General features: G+C 44.3%; 1 protein-coding gene across 1 annotated transcript in view; it reads left to right on the forward strand.

The window, feature by feature from the left end:
* Window positions 1-7,377: 7,377 nt before the first annotated feature.
* Window positions 7,378-14,811, forward strand: part of LOC113406296 (protein XRP2) — a 21,894-nt gene continuing 14,460 nt past the window's right edge. The window contains exon 1 of the mRNA XM_026650352.2: window positions 7,378-7,572. Coding sequence (XP_026506137.1) covers window positions 7,444-7,572 — 129 coding nt within the window. The 5' untranslated portion in view covers window positions 7,378-7,443. The remainder of the gene's footprint in view (window positions 7,573-14,811) is intronic.

The following is a 14,811-nucleotide window of genomic DNA, read 5'->3' on the forward strand; positions in this document are numbered from 1 at the left end:
GGGAAGTGACAAAGGAAAAAACAAATAAGAGCCCTCAGAGATACAGAGGACAGGAGGAGAAAGGAGAGAAGAGAGACAGGGAGGGGTAAAGGGGTGAAGGCTTTGGAGGAAGGTCAGAGAGAGCAGAGGCAGAGGGAAGGGGAGAGGGAGATTGACAGAGAGGAGGGGAATGTACTGGTACTATTTTTCATATCCTTTAGCCTGTAAAGTGAGGTGTCTTAGGCCTTGTCTGCACTACCAAGACTTGTCAACAAAGGTGATGTCGACATTCAAAAATCAGCATAGTGAAAATCGGAATGTCATGTTCCCACTCGCTCCCTCTGTCCACAGAGTGGCATCCACAGTTGGGGCACTATCATCGACAGTGTGAGCAATGCACTGTGGGTACCTATCCCACAGTCCAGCTCGACACCTTCTGTCGCTAGGTGTTGTGGGAAGGCGGAACAGATCACGGCACATCTTGGGACTGAGCTCAATGTCCCGTGATGCATTGCTTTCTGTCCCAGCACTCCATGGGGTTCTGGCTTTCTTCCACAGCATTTTTCAACAGCCCTTCTTTGCTGTGCACCCCGGCATCTTTGTGAGAAGGGATGGATCCCTCACTGCTCTCCTATGCTCTGTTAACTGTCATGAATACATCGCTCATGAAGTTCCTACTGAAGAAGACTCCTAGGTGCCTGACATGCTGTGTGATATGGATAGGAGCAACTTTGGATTGCTTTTGGCATTCACAGAATAGCTGCATAGGGTAGACCATCACTTTTGGGTTCGGGAAACAAGCACTGAATGGTGGGTTCGTATTGTCATGCAGGTCTGGGATGATAACCAATGGTACATGCAGAAAGCCACCTTCCTGGAACTGTGTCTGGAGCTTGCCTCAGCACTATGGTGCAAGGACACCAGAATGAGAGCTGCCCTATCGGTAGAGAAGTGTGTGGCAATCGCTGTGTGGAAGCTGGTGACTCCAGGCCGCTACCAGTCGGTCGCAAGTCAATTTGGAGTGGGGAAGTCGATCGTTGGGGCAGCGTTAATGCAAGTGTGCAGAGCAATGAATAGCATCCTGCTACGAAAGACCGTGGCTCTGAACGGGTTTGCAGAAATGGGTTTTCCCTAACTGTGGAGGGGCGATAGATGGCACACATATTTCAATTTTGGCACCAGGCCACCTTGTGATGGAGTACATCAATAGGAAGGGGTACTTCTCCATGGTGTTGCAGGTGCTTGTGGATCACTGTGGGAGTTTCACTGACATCAACGTGTGGTGGTCTAAAAAGGTGCATGATGCACGCATGTTCAGGAACACTGGCCTGTACAGAAAGCTACAAGTGAGGACTTTCTTTCCAAACCAGAAGGTTACAGTGGGGGATGTTGAAATGCTCATAGTGATCCTGGGAGACCTGGCGTACCCCTTACAGCTGTGGCTCATGAAACCTTACACGGGACACCTGGACAGCAGTAGGGAGTGGTTCAACAACAGGCTGAATAGGTGCTGGATGACAGTTGAATGTGCCTTTGGCAGATTAAAGGCGCGCTGGGGATGCCTGTATGGCAGGTTAGACCTCAATGAGGATAATATTCCCATGGTCAAAATCGAGTGCTGTACATTGCATAATCTCTGTGAAGCTAAGGGTGAAAGGTTTGCTCAGGAGTGGAGTGTTGAGGCAGATGGCTTGGCTGCTGATTTTGAGCAGCCAGATACCAGGGCTACCAGAGGAGCCCCAAGGGAGGCAATTTGAATCAGGGAGGCTTTGAGGCAACACTTTGAAAATGAGAACCAGTAATGTGTATCTCTATGATTGGTACTGCAATGTTACATTACATGTTGTTTTCCTAGGAAGAGATGGTGACATTTGGGGCCTTACATTCCAGTAAGCAAATGATTTAAACTGCCTGTGTATGTATTGGTAGTGCCTGATATCTCAATTTGTAGGAACCAAATAAAGATAAGATACCATTCAAAAACTTTGCTTTTATTGCACAAGAAACAGCACGCACGCACACACACACAGAGACACACAAACACACAAAGATGCTTGGAGGGAAAGGAGGAACCAGGGAAGGGCAGACTTTCACAGCTCAGCTATCATTTTGAAAGTTGTCCAAGAGGGCGGAGTGAAGGGGAAACCGAGAAGCCGCGGAAAGTGGAAAGGACTATGTGGGTGGAGTTTGGGGTTGAGGCACAGAAAAGAGTTCTGAATGTGCTGCAGGGGAGGGCGGGCCCGGATCTGCTCAGTCTGCAGCATTATTAAGGACTTCAGCATCTGCGTTTGCTCTTCCATGACTTTAATCATCCACTCAGTTGCGTCCTTAACAAACTCCTGATTCTCTTTTCTGTCCTACCATTCGGCTTCCCAGCACTCCTTCCGTTCCCTTTTCTCTGCATTGGAGCAGTGCAGTACCTCCCGGAACACGTCTTCTTTGCTGCATCTTGGGCACTCTCTAATCTGGTGGAGACACTTGGCCGGAGTGTGTGGGATGTTCCTGAAGACCACATCTGCCGAAGCACAAGGGATTATGCACAGACGTGGGATTGTTAAATTCACGCACAGCATTGAAACATTTCAGTTAAATACACCTTTTGCAACATAACCATCACTTTCTCACTGACCCTTGGCAGGAACACATCTCTGCGAACAGCCAAAGCATGGTGAGTGTTGGCTGAGGAGTGGGCGCTCTACATGGAGAAAAGAGCACACGGTCTGCAAGGGTCACGGTGCAGCCAACCAGGGAAAAATTCTAAAATTCTCCCGCACTTTTCCACAGGTGGGGGTCATTCTAGCAGATATCTCACTGCTAAGGGTAAGCAGGGAAATGAGGGTATATCTGGTCCATGCTTGTGGCTTCCGCCCTGCTCTCTATGCTGCTCACCTATGTGCTGCTTTGGTCCCTGCACAAGTGATTGCCGAATGGTGCGGGAAAGTTTCCTACAATGGGGGAAGGAACAAAGCTGCTCTACCATGGAACCTTTGGCAGAGGATTGACGAGTACCTCCAGGAAACTTTCCTAGAGATCTCTCTGGAGGATTCCCGTGAGATCTCGGCGTGCATCAACACCATGTTCTGCTGTACTGATTAGTATACAGAGAAATGTCCAGCTCACAGAAACACAGCCAGCCTTGTACATTTCTATACCCTGAACCCACACCGCTGCACTACACAAACCACAGCCACTTACCAGGCGTCTTCTCTCCTGCTTCTTGCTCAGCAGAGAGCAACTGCTTAGATTGGCTAGACAACTCTGGAGTGGAGAACAGTTCCTGGCTGCCTGCCCCACCAGGCGACCCCGCCGGGAACTCCACATCGTCGTCTAACTCCACATCTTCATCAATAACTTCGTCCTCTGGGTTTGGTCCTCTTTTGCCGCCTCCAGGCCCACCGAAGTATCCACGGGGCTCTTGGCGGCGGAGGTGGTGTCGCCACCAAGGATAGTGTCTGGCTCCTTGTAGAACCGGCAGGCCTTAGGTGAAGCACTGAAGTGACAGTTTGCCTCCCTTGCTTTATGGTACACCTGCCTCAGTTCCTTTATCTTCGCTCTGCACTGCAGCATGTTCCAATCATAGCCCTTTTTGCACAAGCCTAGAGAAATGTGCCCATAGGTATCTTAATTCCTATGGCTCAAGCGCAGCTGAGACTGCACAGTTTCCTCTCCTCAAATACTGATCAGATCCAACAGCTCTGCAGTGGTCCAAGCAGGAGAGCGTTTGGTGCGATAACCCACCATGGTCACCTGGGAAGATGCTATGAGACCTCTCCATTCCGAGTCAGCAGGAAATGGAATTTCAAAAATTCCTGGGGCTTCTAATGGGGAGGAGCGGATGATTGTTTACCTGGCTGCAGGGCAGTGGAGTTCAAACTGCTGACCAGAACGGTCACCATGGGCATTGTGGGACACCTCCTGGAGACCAATTAAAGTGATGAAATCAGGCGTGGTGTCTACACTGGCACTTTGTCGAGAAGCATGTAGAGGAAAAAGTCGTATGTCTCTTGTCAGGGTGGTTGTATTTTTTCACCAAAACCGACCATTTTTCCTGACAAAAGTCACATCACAGTGTGTATGCATTCATTGAGGGAGGGATAGCTCAGTGGTTTGAGCATTAGCCTGCTAAACCCAGGGTTGTGAGTTCGATTCTTGAGGGGGCCACTTATGGATCTGGGGCAAAATCAGTACTTGGTCCCCCTAGTGAAGGCAACGGGCTAGACTTGATGACCTTTCAAGGTCCCTTCCAGTTCTAGGAGACAGGATATCTTTATTTATTGTTTTGTCGACAAAAACTGCCTTTTGTCAATAAAACTTAATAGTGTAGACAAGACTTTAAAATCATGAGTCTAACATCAAAAGATTGAGATGGAAAATAAACTAGATACATTTTAGAGGCTTCTTACAAAAAATGTTAAAATAGCTTTCCCTACACAAAGATATCCTTATTTTAAGGCCTGATATCTTATAATTCATCAGGGTTGCAGGTAAGTGCTATGTCCTACTGGAAAGGGGATATGTGTTATTAATAGGCCATATCTAGGCCTGGTGGGTTGTAACTAAGGTCCCAGTCCTGTGACTTCTTGTACATGTTTTAGCACAAGCACTGCAGTCCACCCATCAGTTAGAAGTTGTAGGGCTGGGACTTAAGACTGTTACAGCCATAACTTCCATGACAAACAACATGACTTTCAGGGGGTTCCCATGAAAAGTCATAGTCTTTTTGATGCTAGCCAGCCTACTATTAAGACAGACTTCTCCAAATGTTTTTTTCCAGATTTGACTGTGTTTATTTATATGTAGGGTGATGGAGTGTGGGTTTTTGAATATTTTTAAATTATTAAATTATTTTAAAATGGTTTAAAGCATTTTTATTGTAAAATAAAGATACAGTTCCTAGCTGCATTTAGGCCCTGAATGTGGATTTTAAGTCCTGCCTACATATCACAAGGGATAGCAGGAGAAGGAGTGAGGAAGGGCCACACTGGAGCATGAGCCACAATGCAGCAAGAACCTCCAGGAGTAATTCTAGTTGATTCAGCCAGACTTCTTAGAGTTTCTGGGTAGTGCATATTGCAGATGAAATTCAGCCACTCTTTCAGTAACTGCAGTGTGAGTATCCCCCTTCCCACAGCCTACCCAGCTAGATCCATTGCCCATTGCAGAGGAATAGAGCCATGGTCTTTCCCTAACATCACCCCACCTTCCCTCTTTCATGTACTTAGCAGCCCCCGGCTGAAATTGTGGACTTAATATAGAGGTGAAAATTTATGTAGCACTTTAGCAATCCCTGAGCCAGCCAGCCTGTCTTCTGTTCTTATTTTAAAACACTGATAGTTTTTTTATTTATAAAAATAACATTTTTAGATGTAAGGAATAATTTTATTTGGTAAATGTTATTTAATAATAATGTTATGCAATAACTATAACTGTCTTACTACTAAATTGTTATCTTGCATTTACAATATAGTTTATAGAGCACTTTTGATCACAAAGGATTTTATACTGTAGATCATATGTACAGAAATTATTTCCTCCAGTACTGAAATACAGCCAGCTCTGGAGTGGAAATGCATCACCCAGTTAGTATGGGAAACACCACAGAGTGGCGTTTTAATGGGGAAGTGAAGAATAACTTATTCATTTGAAACAAAGACCAAATTACGGAACAATTTAATAAGCTGCGCTGGAAGTTTTCCATGGTGTTATGGCTAAAATTTCTTGCAAAAAGTGCTATGAATTTGTAATGGCCACAAGTGGTCAGGATCTTGGTCTTACCTTTTGTGCAAGATACATTTGCACGGTGCCCCTTGCCACCACACTGGAGCATTAGTTCCTACTGACTAAGAAGGCAGCATGCCACTTACTGAGAAATCATAAGTAATTTTTCAGCATTTAGTTTCCTATCTAAATACTAACAAGGCCAAGCCCTACTTATGAGTTGAGACTTGATAAAATTGTAGCCTGAAGTACAGTAGCAATATGATTGCAGTAATAACTCAGTTACTACCAGCCATTACTATACTTACTTATAATTTAAACAAACTGTTGTAATTAGGCACTTCCCTCCTAAGGGTGTTGTGAAACTTAATTAATGAATGTTTATCCTGAACTTAGATCTTCAGATGGCAGGTGCTGGGTAAGTGCAATGTAAAAAAACCCAATCTTTTCTACACTGTACAGTTCTACTAAAACACTGGGCACAACTATGTCTGGTAGGTACGTAGAAAGAGGTGATGCAGAATCATAGAGGCAGGACATGGATGTGTGCTATTTCTCTTAGAGGGTTCAGCTTACTCCCTGTGCAACTGGTTTGACCAGGGCTTAGATCCTGGCTTCTCTTTCCCATTTGGCACTCTGTGTGACTTCAAGGGGATAGGGAGGAAGTAAGCCCTGTGCACCCCTAAGTACAAAAACAGGAATTGTGTCCACGCATGTCTACATACGAGTGCACACACTCTGCACCTGTGTATAAGCACCAGGCAGAATCTGGCACCCTATATATTGTTGGTAACTCTCTAAAACACACACAGCTATATTTCCTCAGTGCTGATAACCCTCAGAATTTTATTGTGAGCCTATGATATTTGGTGTTTTTCTTAGAGCCCCAGCCGCTGGAATCAGGTGATTAGGACAAATTCTGCGTTTTTATTTTTTTTAAAGGAAGTTTTAGTCTTGATGAACATAGAAAGCTTGAAGAAGTGAACCCTAAATCAGCAACTTCATTCTAAATATTATAGGGGGTGGCAACTGCAGAACAATTCCTCTCCCCATGGATCTTGCTGTGCACTGTCCTGTTTGTAGAAGTGTTGAAGGGTTTTCAATCAATGGTGCCCCATTTCAACCTGGTTCGGTCAGGCATTTTGCTATGGCTGCAGATGCCCGGTGGTTGGCTGAGGCTTTTAACCCTGACTCCTAAAGCTGGGTGACATTTCTATGAAATTCCAGAATTAAAAATTCCAAAAAGAAAAATAATCAGGATTTATTTTGACCGACAGGGCGGTGGCACATCCCCCGGGGGCTGCTGCTATTTGTTGTTGTTCTAAACAGGGCCAAACTTGTAATAATATTTTTTTAACTTTAAAGCTGCCAGATGGGAACTAACGAAACAGGCGGGGGCGGGCACAGAAGAAGAGGGAGGGAAAGTGTTTATTTTTTTGCTTCCCTCTTTCCCCCAGCAGGGGCAGGGCAGGAGGCGGGGCCAGGCAAAACACGGCGCCTGTCTCTTTAAAAGCGTCTCGAGCTCGGCGCTCTCGCGGCCGGCGAGGCTGATTAGCGGAGCCGAGCCGCCATTGGGTGCAGGTGGAGGGGGCGGGGCCGCGGTATCCAAGGGAGACGGGTGTGGGAGAAGTCGGAAGCAGCGGCGCGCGGGGAGAGGCCAGGGCGGGGTGGCTGCGTCGGTGCGGCGCGCGGCGGGGGGGTGCCTGGCTGTCGGGAGGCGCCTCCGGGCGGGCGCGCGGCGGGGCCATGGGCTGCTTCTTCTCCAAGAGGCGGAAAGAGGCGAAGGGGGGCGCGCAGGGCGGCGCGGGCCAGGACCCCCCGGCCGCGGACGAGGAGAAGCCGCCGCCGCAGTACAGCTGGGACCAGCGAGCCAAGGTACCGCCCCACCCCCTTCTTCCCCGCAGCAGCCCCCAGGACGGGCCCTCCCTTTGGCAGAGCCTCCGCCGCAGCCCCCCAGCCTGGCGAGCTGTTCTCCTCCCGGCTCCCGCACCCTGGCGTGGCGGCGGCTCAGGCGTCGCTCCCGTGGGGCTCTGCCATAGCTATTCCCCCCCCCCCCTTGTCTTTCCCCTCGGGTGGGTTGGGTTTTGTTTTAGATTTGGTTGAGGTGCCGCTGCTGACCCCTGGGCACTCTAGAAAGCTAAATTATAACGCCCCGCCCCCCTCCAAACTGCCCCCTCAGGCTACAGCTAACAAACACCCTGTGCAGTAGTGTTGACTGGTGTTGTGGTTTTTTTTAAATAATAAAAAAAAATTCTCTGTGCAGTCTCCCGTGGGGCGCTTTCCCCATCCTGGGCAGATAGTACTAAATTCTATCTTCCAGTTCCGTTTCTTGTTTTTATACTTGCCACGAAGTGGTAGCATACCCTGAATGCTAGGAGACCTAATCTCTAGCATTTCACCAAAGGGTGAGAAATGAATTTCAGAGCTGAGGACCTCCCATGGAGAATGCCCTGCCAGCAGCCCGTAGAAACAGGAAGCTTTGTCGGTGGAGTATCTGCACTAACCGCAAATTAGGTGGTGTCACTTATGGAAAGATTCAGTCTAATGTAGCAACGTGCCAGCCCATTATATGCCATTAAGGACTTATAAATTCAAAGTTTAAAACCAACCCATTTGTTTTAGTGTGGAATGTAACATGCAACTGGGGCAAACTACCCTGTTTTGCAAAGTACTGCTTACTAGTTGGGCAGCCACATTCTGCCAGCCTTCAATGTAAGGTGTAATTCATGTAAAACATATTATAGTAGGATGAGGTTGCTTTTTCTCTCTCCTGTTTCATTGGTAGTTTGCTTCTTTTTTGGCACTAAGTTAGATGGTGACTGTGAGCTACATGTGAAGTAGTGGCAGACAGGGCAGAACTGAGTTTGTATTTTTATTTCTATTAATCCCTTGGCTTTCTAACCATAATTAAAAGGGGGTGGATGTCCTGGGGCACTCCAGACACAAGTTAGAAAAACAAATAAAATTCAACAGCAGCTACAGAACCAAACAGCCTCCTTGACTTAAATGTCTCTTTACCCATGCATAGCTAAACTTCATCAGGCCCTAGGTATTATGATGTGTCAAGGATGTGTAGAAGGCTTTTTTAAAACTTGCATGTTGTAGTCTCTTAGGCAGTATTTTATATTCCTGACACTTCTTCCTTTTATTTTCTGGAAGTTGTTTTGGAGGCTGAGAGGCGTTCGGCTCATAAAGTGGCAGGATCTTTGCTAAGGATTCTCCTCCAGCTGGTTGAGAGGCCATTGAGAGAGAGGTTGTGATGTTGCACTCTATATGGATTTTATGAAAATATGCTAATGAGTGTGACTATAATGTAACTGGAATACGCTTCATGCAAAAGGTCTCTTGTCAAAATTTATAATCTACTGAGTGTATTCATCCTATTTGTATGAATGTATCATTGTATCTGAAACTAGAAATATGAAATATAACTCTGAGGGCCTATCATAATTATGCAAAGTGTGGGCCATTAATGGTGGTTTGCAATCTTGATGGCTCCCATTAACCTGGACAATTGTCTGTAGATGGCTTGTAAGTCTTCCTATATACCTGTGTGCTGGCAAGTGGGTAATGAAGTCTTACAGTGACGTGATCATGTCACCTGAACTGGAATCCATCTTTAACGTGGTGCTTTTCCATTTAGAAGGGTGCGGTGGGGACCCAGAGAGACAAAAGATTCCTGCCTTGTGCCAAAGCTATATAATGGGGTGGAACAGAACAAAGGGGGCTACAGTCATGAGAAATGCCCTAGCTACCACCTGAGCTGGAACAAGGGCTGTACCAGGGGAAAGGATTGTGCCCAGACTAGGAAGGCATCCAGTCTGGGAAAGAAACTTATTGAAACATCTCTGAGGGTGAGATTTTATCTGTGTTAAGTCGGTCTAATACAGTAAGAAACTGGTGTATTCTATTTTATTTTGCTTGGTAATTCACTTTGTTCTGTCTGCTACTACTTGGAACCACTTAAATCCTCCTTTCTGTATTTAATAAAATCACTTATTTATTATTTAATCCAGAGTATGTATTAATACGGGGGGTTGGGAAAGGGGAGGAACAGCTGTGCATCTCTCTCTATCAGTGGTATAGAGGGCGAACAGTTATGAGTTTACCTTGTATAAGCTTTATCCAAGATAAAATGGATTTATTTGGGGTTTGGACCCCATTGGGAGTTGGGCATCTGAGTGTTAAAGACAGGAACACTTAAGTTGCTTTCAGTTAAGTCTGCAGCTTTGGGGCACGTGGTTCAGACCCTGGATCTGTGTTGGAGCAGACTGGCGTGTCTGGCTCAACAAGACAGGGTGCTGGAGTCCCAAGATGGCAGGGAAAGCAGGGGCAGAAGTAGTCTTGGCACATCAGTTGGCAGGGTTTCTGTGATCCAACCTGTCACAGAGGTCTCTAAACAAAAAAGAATTTGAATAAAAATCCTTCTCCTTTTCACTCGCCGCTTCATGTTTCACTTCCTTGATACTTGGTACTTCTCCAATTCTCCATAGCCTTTCTGGAAAAAATAGAGCAGACTAGAAATTCAGTTTGTGTGTGTGAAAACCAAATTGAGACCACGTTTACAAGCCATAAAGGGAGAAACACTAAACTTTTTTTTTTTTTCCAGGCTTGTATTCTTATTTAAACATGGTCAGATGCCCTGGTGTGATACCTAAAGCTCTCTAGTGGATTAAGCTAAGATATGGGGTTAAGTATGTACAAAGATTGTAGAGTAAGGACAAAGGAGGCCGCTTCATGTCAGACTTGATACTTTGATTTCCTAGACCTAGGGAATACTTATGGCACAGATTGGCTAATACCAGGGGTTCTCAAACTGGGAGTCGGGACCCCTCAGGGGGTCATGAGGTTATTACATGGGGGGTCGCAAGCTGTCAACCTCCACCCCAAATCCCGCTTTGCCTCCAGCATGTATAATGGTATTAAATATATAAAAAGGCGTTTTTAATTTATAAGGGGGGGTCGCACTCAGAGGCTTGCTATGTGAAAGGGGTCACCACTAAAAAAGTTTGAGCCACTGGTTAATACAGTGCTTGCAAAGGGAGGAGGCAGACCATGTTACTTGTATGACTATTACTCCCTTGCCACAGTGTTAATGTTATCTGTTACTGTTTTTTTTAAACATTGTCAGAATGGTTCTTCTCTTTTACAATGAGGTTATTACAGAAGCCACCCAAACACTAATTTCATTTAAAGTTAAAGCGGTTAAATTAGTAAACTACATTTTGTGAACCTGTCATATCCAGCCACAGGGATAAGTTTAATATAAATGATAGCTACAGTTATTTCCTAACCCAGAGGAAGGAGGAAAGTCAAAACAAGTCATTAGGAGAAAACCTGACACTTTTCTCTCCTCCCCACCCCCCTTAAGTGTTTAGGTGAGCTTCTTTTGCAGGAGGTGAATGTATGAACATATTAGGAGCAGTCAGTGTCTCAGACATTAAAGTAGACTACATTTGGGGTTAACTTTTCTAATAGATTATACAAAGGTTTAAACAATTCTATGTATGAAAGAGAATCTCATACTTAAATATTAAGTTGTTGCACATAGTGTCTGTAGCCAGTTGTGCAAAGGCTTCCTCTTTCCAAACATCATATGTAATGATTCCTGGCTTTTGAGTTCAGAGGACCATACTGAAAACAGCAGGGTTAAATATTTAATTTTTGAATGTCTCAAGAAAAGATATATATAGAAACTGTTTCAAACACTCATCACCCTTTCCTCTTTCTTTTTGTGTTGGCTGCCCAGTGTACTCAATGCTACTGTTTTTGTGTTGTATTGAAGTTGAAAAATAGTAGTAAATGACTATGGGGAAAAATAGTCAACTTTAAAACAGAGAATTTGGCATTTAGTGTACCAACATGCATGAAGTGGAATTGACAGACTTTTAAAGGGGCCCACACTCAAAACGTAAGCTCCTTTAAAAAAAAAAAAAAAAAAAGTAGCTTTAGATACTGTCCCTAGGTTTCCTGCCATATTATGCTGTCTTTAATGTTGTCCTCTCCCTCATTGCTGTGTGAAAGGACCAAACAAATATGAAAATTCTGCATTTGACAACAATTCTTCATACAGTCAGAGTAAAGCAGAACATTTACAAAATACCTAGGTCTTTCTATTTTGTGCAAAAACACACATGAAAATACATAGTAACAAAACCCCCAAAACCTCAGCTTTATAAATAGTTTCACTAGGTGTCTTCTGGCATTCATTTTTGGTCACTCTTAATAGTGTGAGTTGTTAACACACTGCTTTGGGTGGGGAAGTTCACATGTACTGGATACTATTTCTAACTTCAGTCTGTCAGGTCAGTAAGACCACTTTTATTGTACGTAATGCTGTCTGTCCGCTATAGGAGTTGCCAGTTATTTTAAAGAAAAAATTATTGGAAACTTTATAGGTCTAAAAATGTGTAGAAAATATCTATGCATGCGTACCTGAATCTTTCTGCTTAGACTTTAGTTGCCTTCCTGTGAACTAAGAGTTGAATAGAGCTTTCTGTTTTCAAGAACTCTTTGACATCACAAGTCTCGAATACTGTAAAAGAAGCCCTCTTTATTGCATTCTAGACAGTGCCGTAGATACAGAATCTAGCCACAGTGACTGAAGTGTGAAAGTTGCTTTTTTTCCCCCTCTGTTACTGTAAGTTGCATGGTTTTGTTTAGTGTAATGTTTGCAAATCTTAAAAATGAGATCTTCTGATATTTTTCTTAGCGTAGGGCTGAGCTAAAGTCAAGAGCCACACTGTCAGATTTACTTTTTTTCATAATCAGCATTGCAGTAATGACAACACAGTAAAACAGATTGCACTTCAGTTCTAAATCCTTAGTTTGTCATCTTAATGTTTCCAAATATTGTTTCTGTGTAGCAATTTCTTGTGCATTATCCCCCAAGTTTCTGTACAGAGCCAATGTCAGACAGAAATCTAGTCAGTTTGAAAAAAACAAAAAACCAAACTGACGGTACTACCCTTTTTTTCTGGATCCTCCTGCTAACATTTGTAGTTTTACATCTATGCTTTCCTAATGCTTAAAGATGTATTTTCTCTCACTTGGTGAGAGAGCCACACAGGAATCAAACTAGAAAAACCAAAAATGTTTTCTGATATTTCAATTATAAAAAAATCTTAGATTTTACTTATAACAATTAATACTCAAAAAGGGTGCTAAATTTCAGTAACCCTTTGAAAGTCTGTATTAGCTTCAGATGAAGAGGAGAGATTTGATGATCCTGAGTCAAGCTATTGCATGTAGATACTTTTTGGCATGCCTACAATGCAGTCACTAAAACATGTAGTGTGGTACATTAACTACAGAGATACCGGCTTTTATTTTTGTCTTAAACTGTCATGTTTTGTATTAGTTAGAGGATGATTGACTACTTCTGACATATAGCAGGTTATTGCTTTGGGCAGAAGATGGTTCTGGAACTTGGTGGGGTGAGAAGATGATACAAGAACATAATTGTATAATGGTTAGGTGGAAACAGCATGTGGACATAACTGTTAAAAATTTCTGCATTGTGTAGTGCTATATTCAACCAGTTTGCTTTTATCAAGATTCAAACAAGTCGTTTTTGTTTTTTTTTAATTGTGTATGTTGCAGGATAACTAATGTATTATGGAGGGATTGTTAGTGTCTCAATACTACTTAATATTACATTACATCAAACCATACTTTAAATACCTTGTGGTAGATGTAAAAACACATTCTGATCAGAGCCAAAATTACTACATCATTTATGGTGGTAAGGACTTAACTTTCAGTTAAGTATAAGACATACCTAAATGGTTTTAAAAAAAAAAAAAAAAAAAGAGAGAAATTGTAGTTTGTCTCATGTTAAATGGCATCCAGGTTCTTGGTCTTAACCAACTGACTGAGCCCATTGCTGAGGTTTCAGCACTGACACAGCACAAAGATTGCTGGATCCCTCCAGGTCTACCTAACAGTGCCAGAACTCTGGCATCAGATTGACTTTAGTGAACCAGTAGTGGTTCAGTGATCTCTAAGTGGTACCAAGGTCCCTGCATTCATCTGGATCAACAGAGTCCAGTGCCTAGCATTTGTCATTAAAGTGGTCTGCAGCACACTATATTGAGTATTAATGTCCCCATACCAGTCTGGGTCATCTTTGTCTAGGTACCAGGATTTTAATACCTTTGACTTTTGTAAGCACTTGCTTGAAGCGGTCTAAGTGAAGTGGCATTCAGTCTCTAGGCCTGTCTCTGACAATCTGGTGCTGAGGATCCAGTACAACTGACTGTCGTGGGCCACTTGCTTGAAGTGGCTTGGTGCACAGATGTCTCTAGTTTTCCCCCAGTGTCAAAGATCCAGCATCAGTGACTGGTGAACCACTAGTGTGAGGTTTTGTACTCAAGTGACAATGGGATCATGGGATCCATCTGAGTCCACATAGCTAGCTGCCAAAGATATAGCACCAATAACTTGGCTAAACCATTTGTCAAAGTGGCTCGCTACTACTAGACACATATACCCAGGTCCTTGAGTTTGCGGATAGTCAGTAGCACTGAACCCAGCTGACAATCTCTGAAATGTCACTTAGTAAAGTGGTGTTATCCCCATCATGACTGTCACCAAGTTCACTGACATGGAAACACTGGCTCACTCAGGAGCTGAAGTCCAGCTCCCTTGATTTTGTGGAACTATCAACTCTGGGCTTAGCAGTCCAATGCTAAGAATTTAACATTGCAGGATCAGGAAAATTGCATGCTGTGAGCCTGTCTCGCATAAGTGGCTGATAGTCCCCAGAGCTATCTAGATTGAGTCCGGTGCTGAGAACCTGGCATTGTTGATTGCTGTTCTTATGGGTGGCACCAGAGTCACCTGGTCTGCTGTGGACTACTGAGTTGGCACTTAAAAACTGGGTTTCCTGTCTGAGTCTTTTTGGTATCAGATGCTTAACCTCTGAGTAGTGTTTACATGAGACTGTCAACAATAGCTTTCTCCCAGGGCCTGCAGGGATAGTCGGCTGAGGCTCTGGGGCAGAGGTGGGCACACTACGGCCCATGGGCCACATCCGGCCCGTGGGACCCTCCTGCCTGCCCCTGAGCTCCTGGCCCAGAAGGCTAGCGCCCCCCCCCCCCCCCCCCCCCCCCC

This window comes from Terrapene carolina, unplaced genomic scaffold (assembly GCF_002925995.2).
Source record: "Terrapene carolina triunguis isolate 2854851 unplaced genomic scaffold, T_m_triunguis-2.0 Scaffold25, whole genome shotgun sequence".
NCBI classification, from domain to species: domain Eukaryota; kingdom Metazoa; phylum Chordata; order Testudines; family Emydidae; genus Terrapene; species Terrapene triunguis.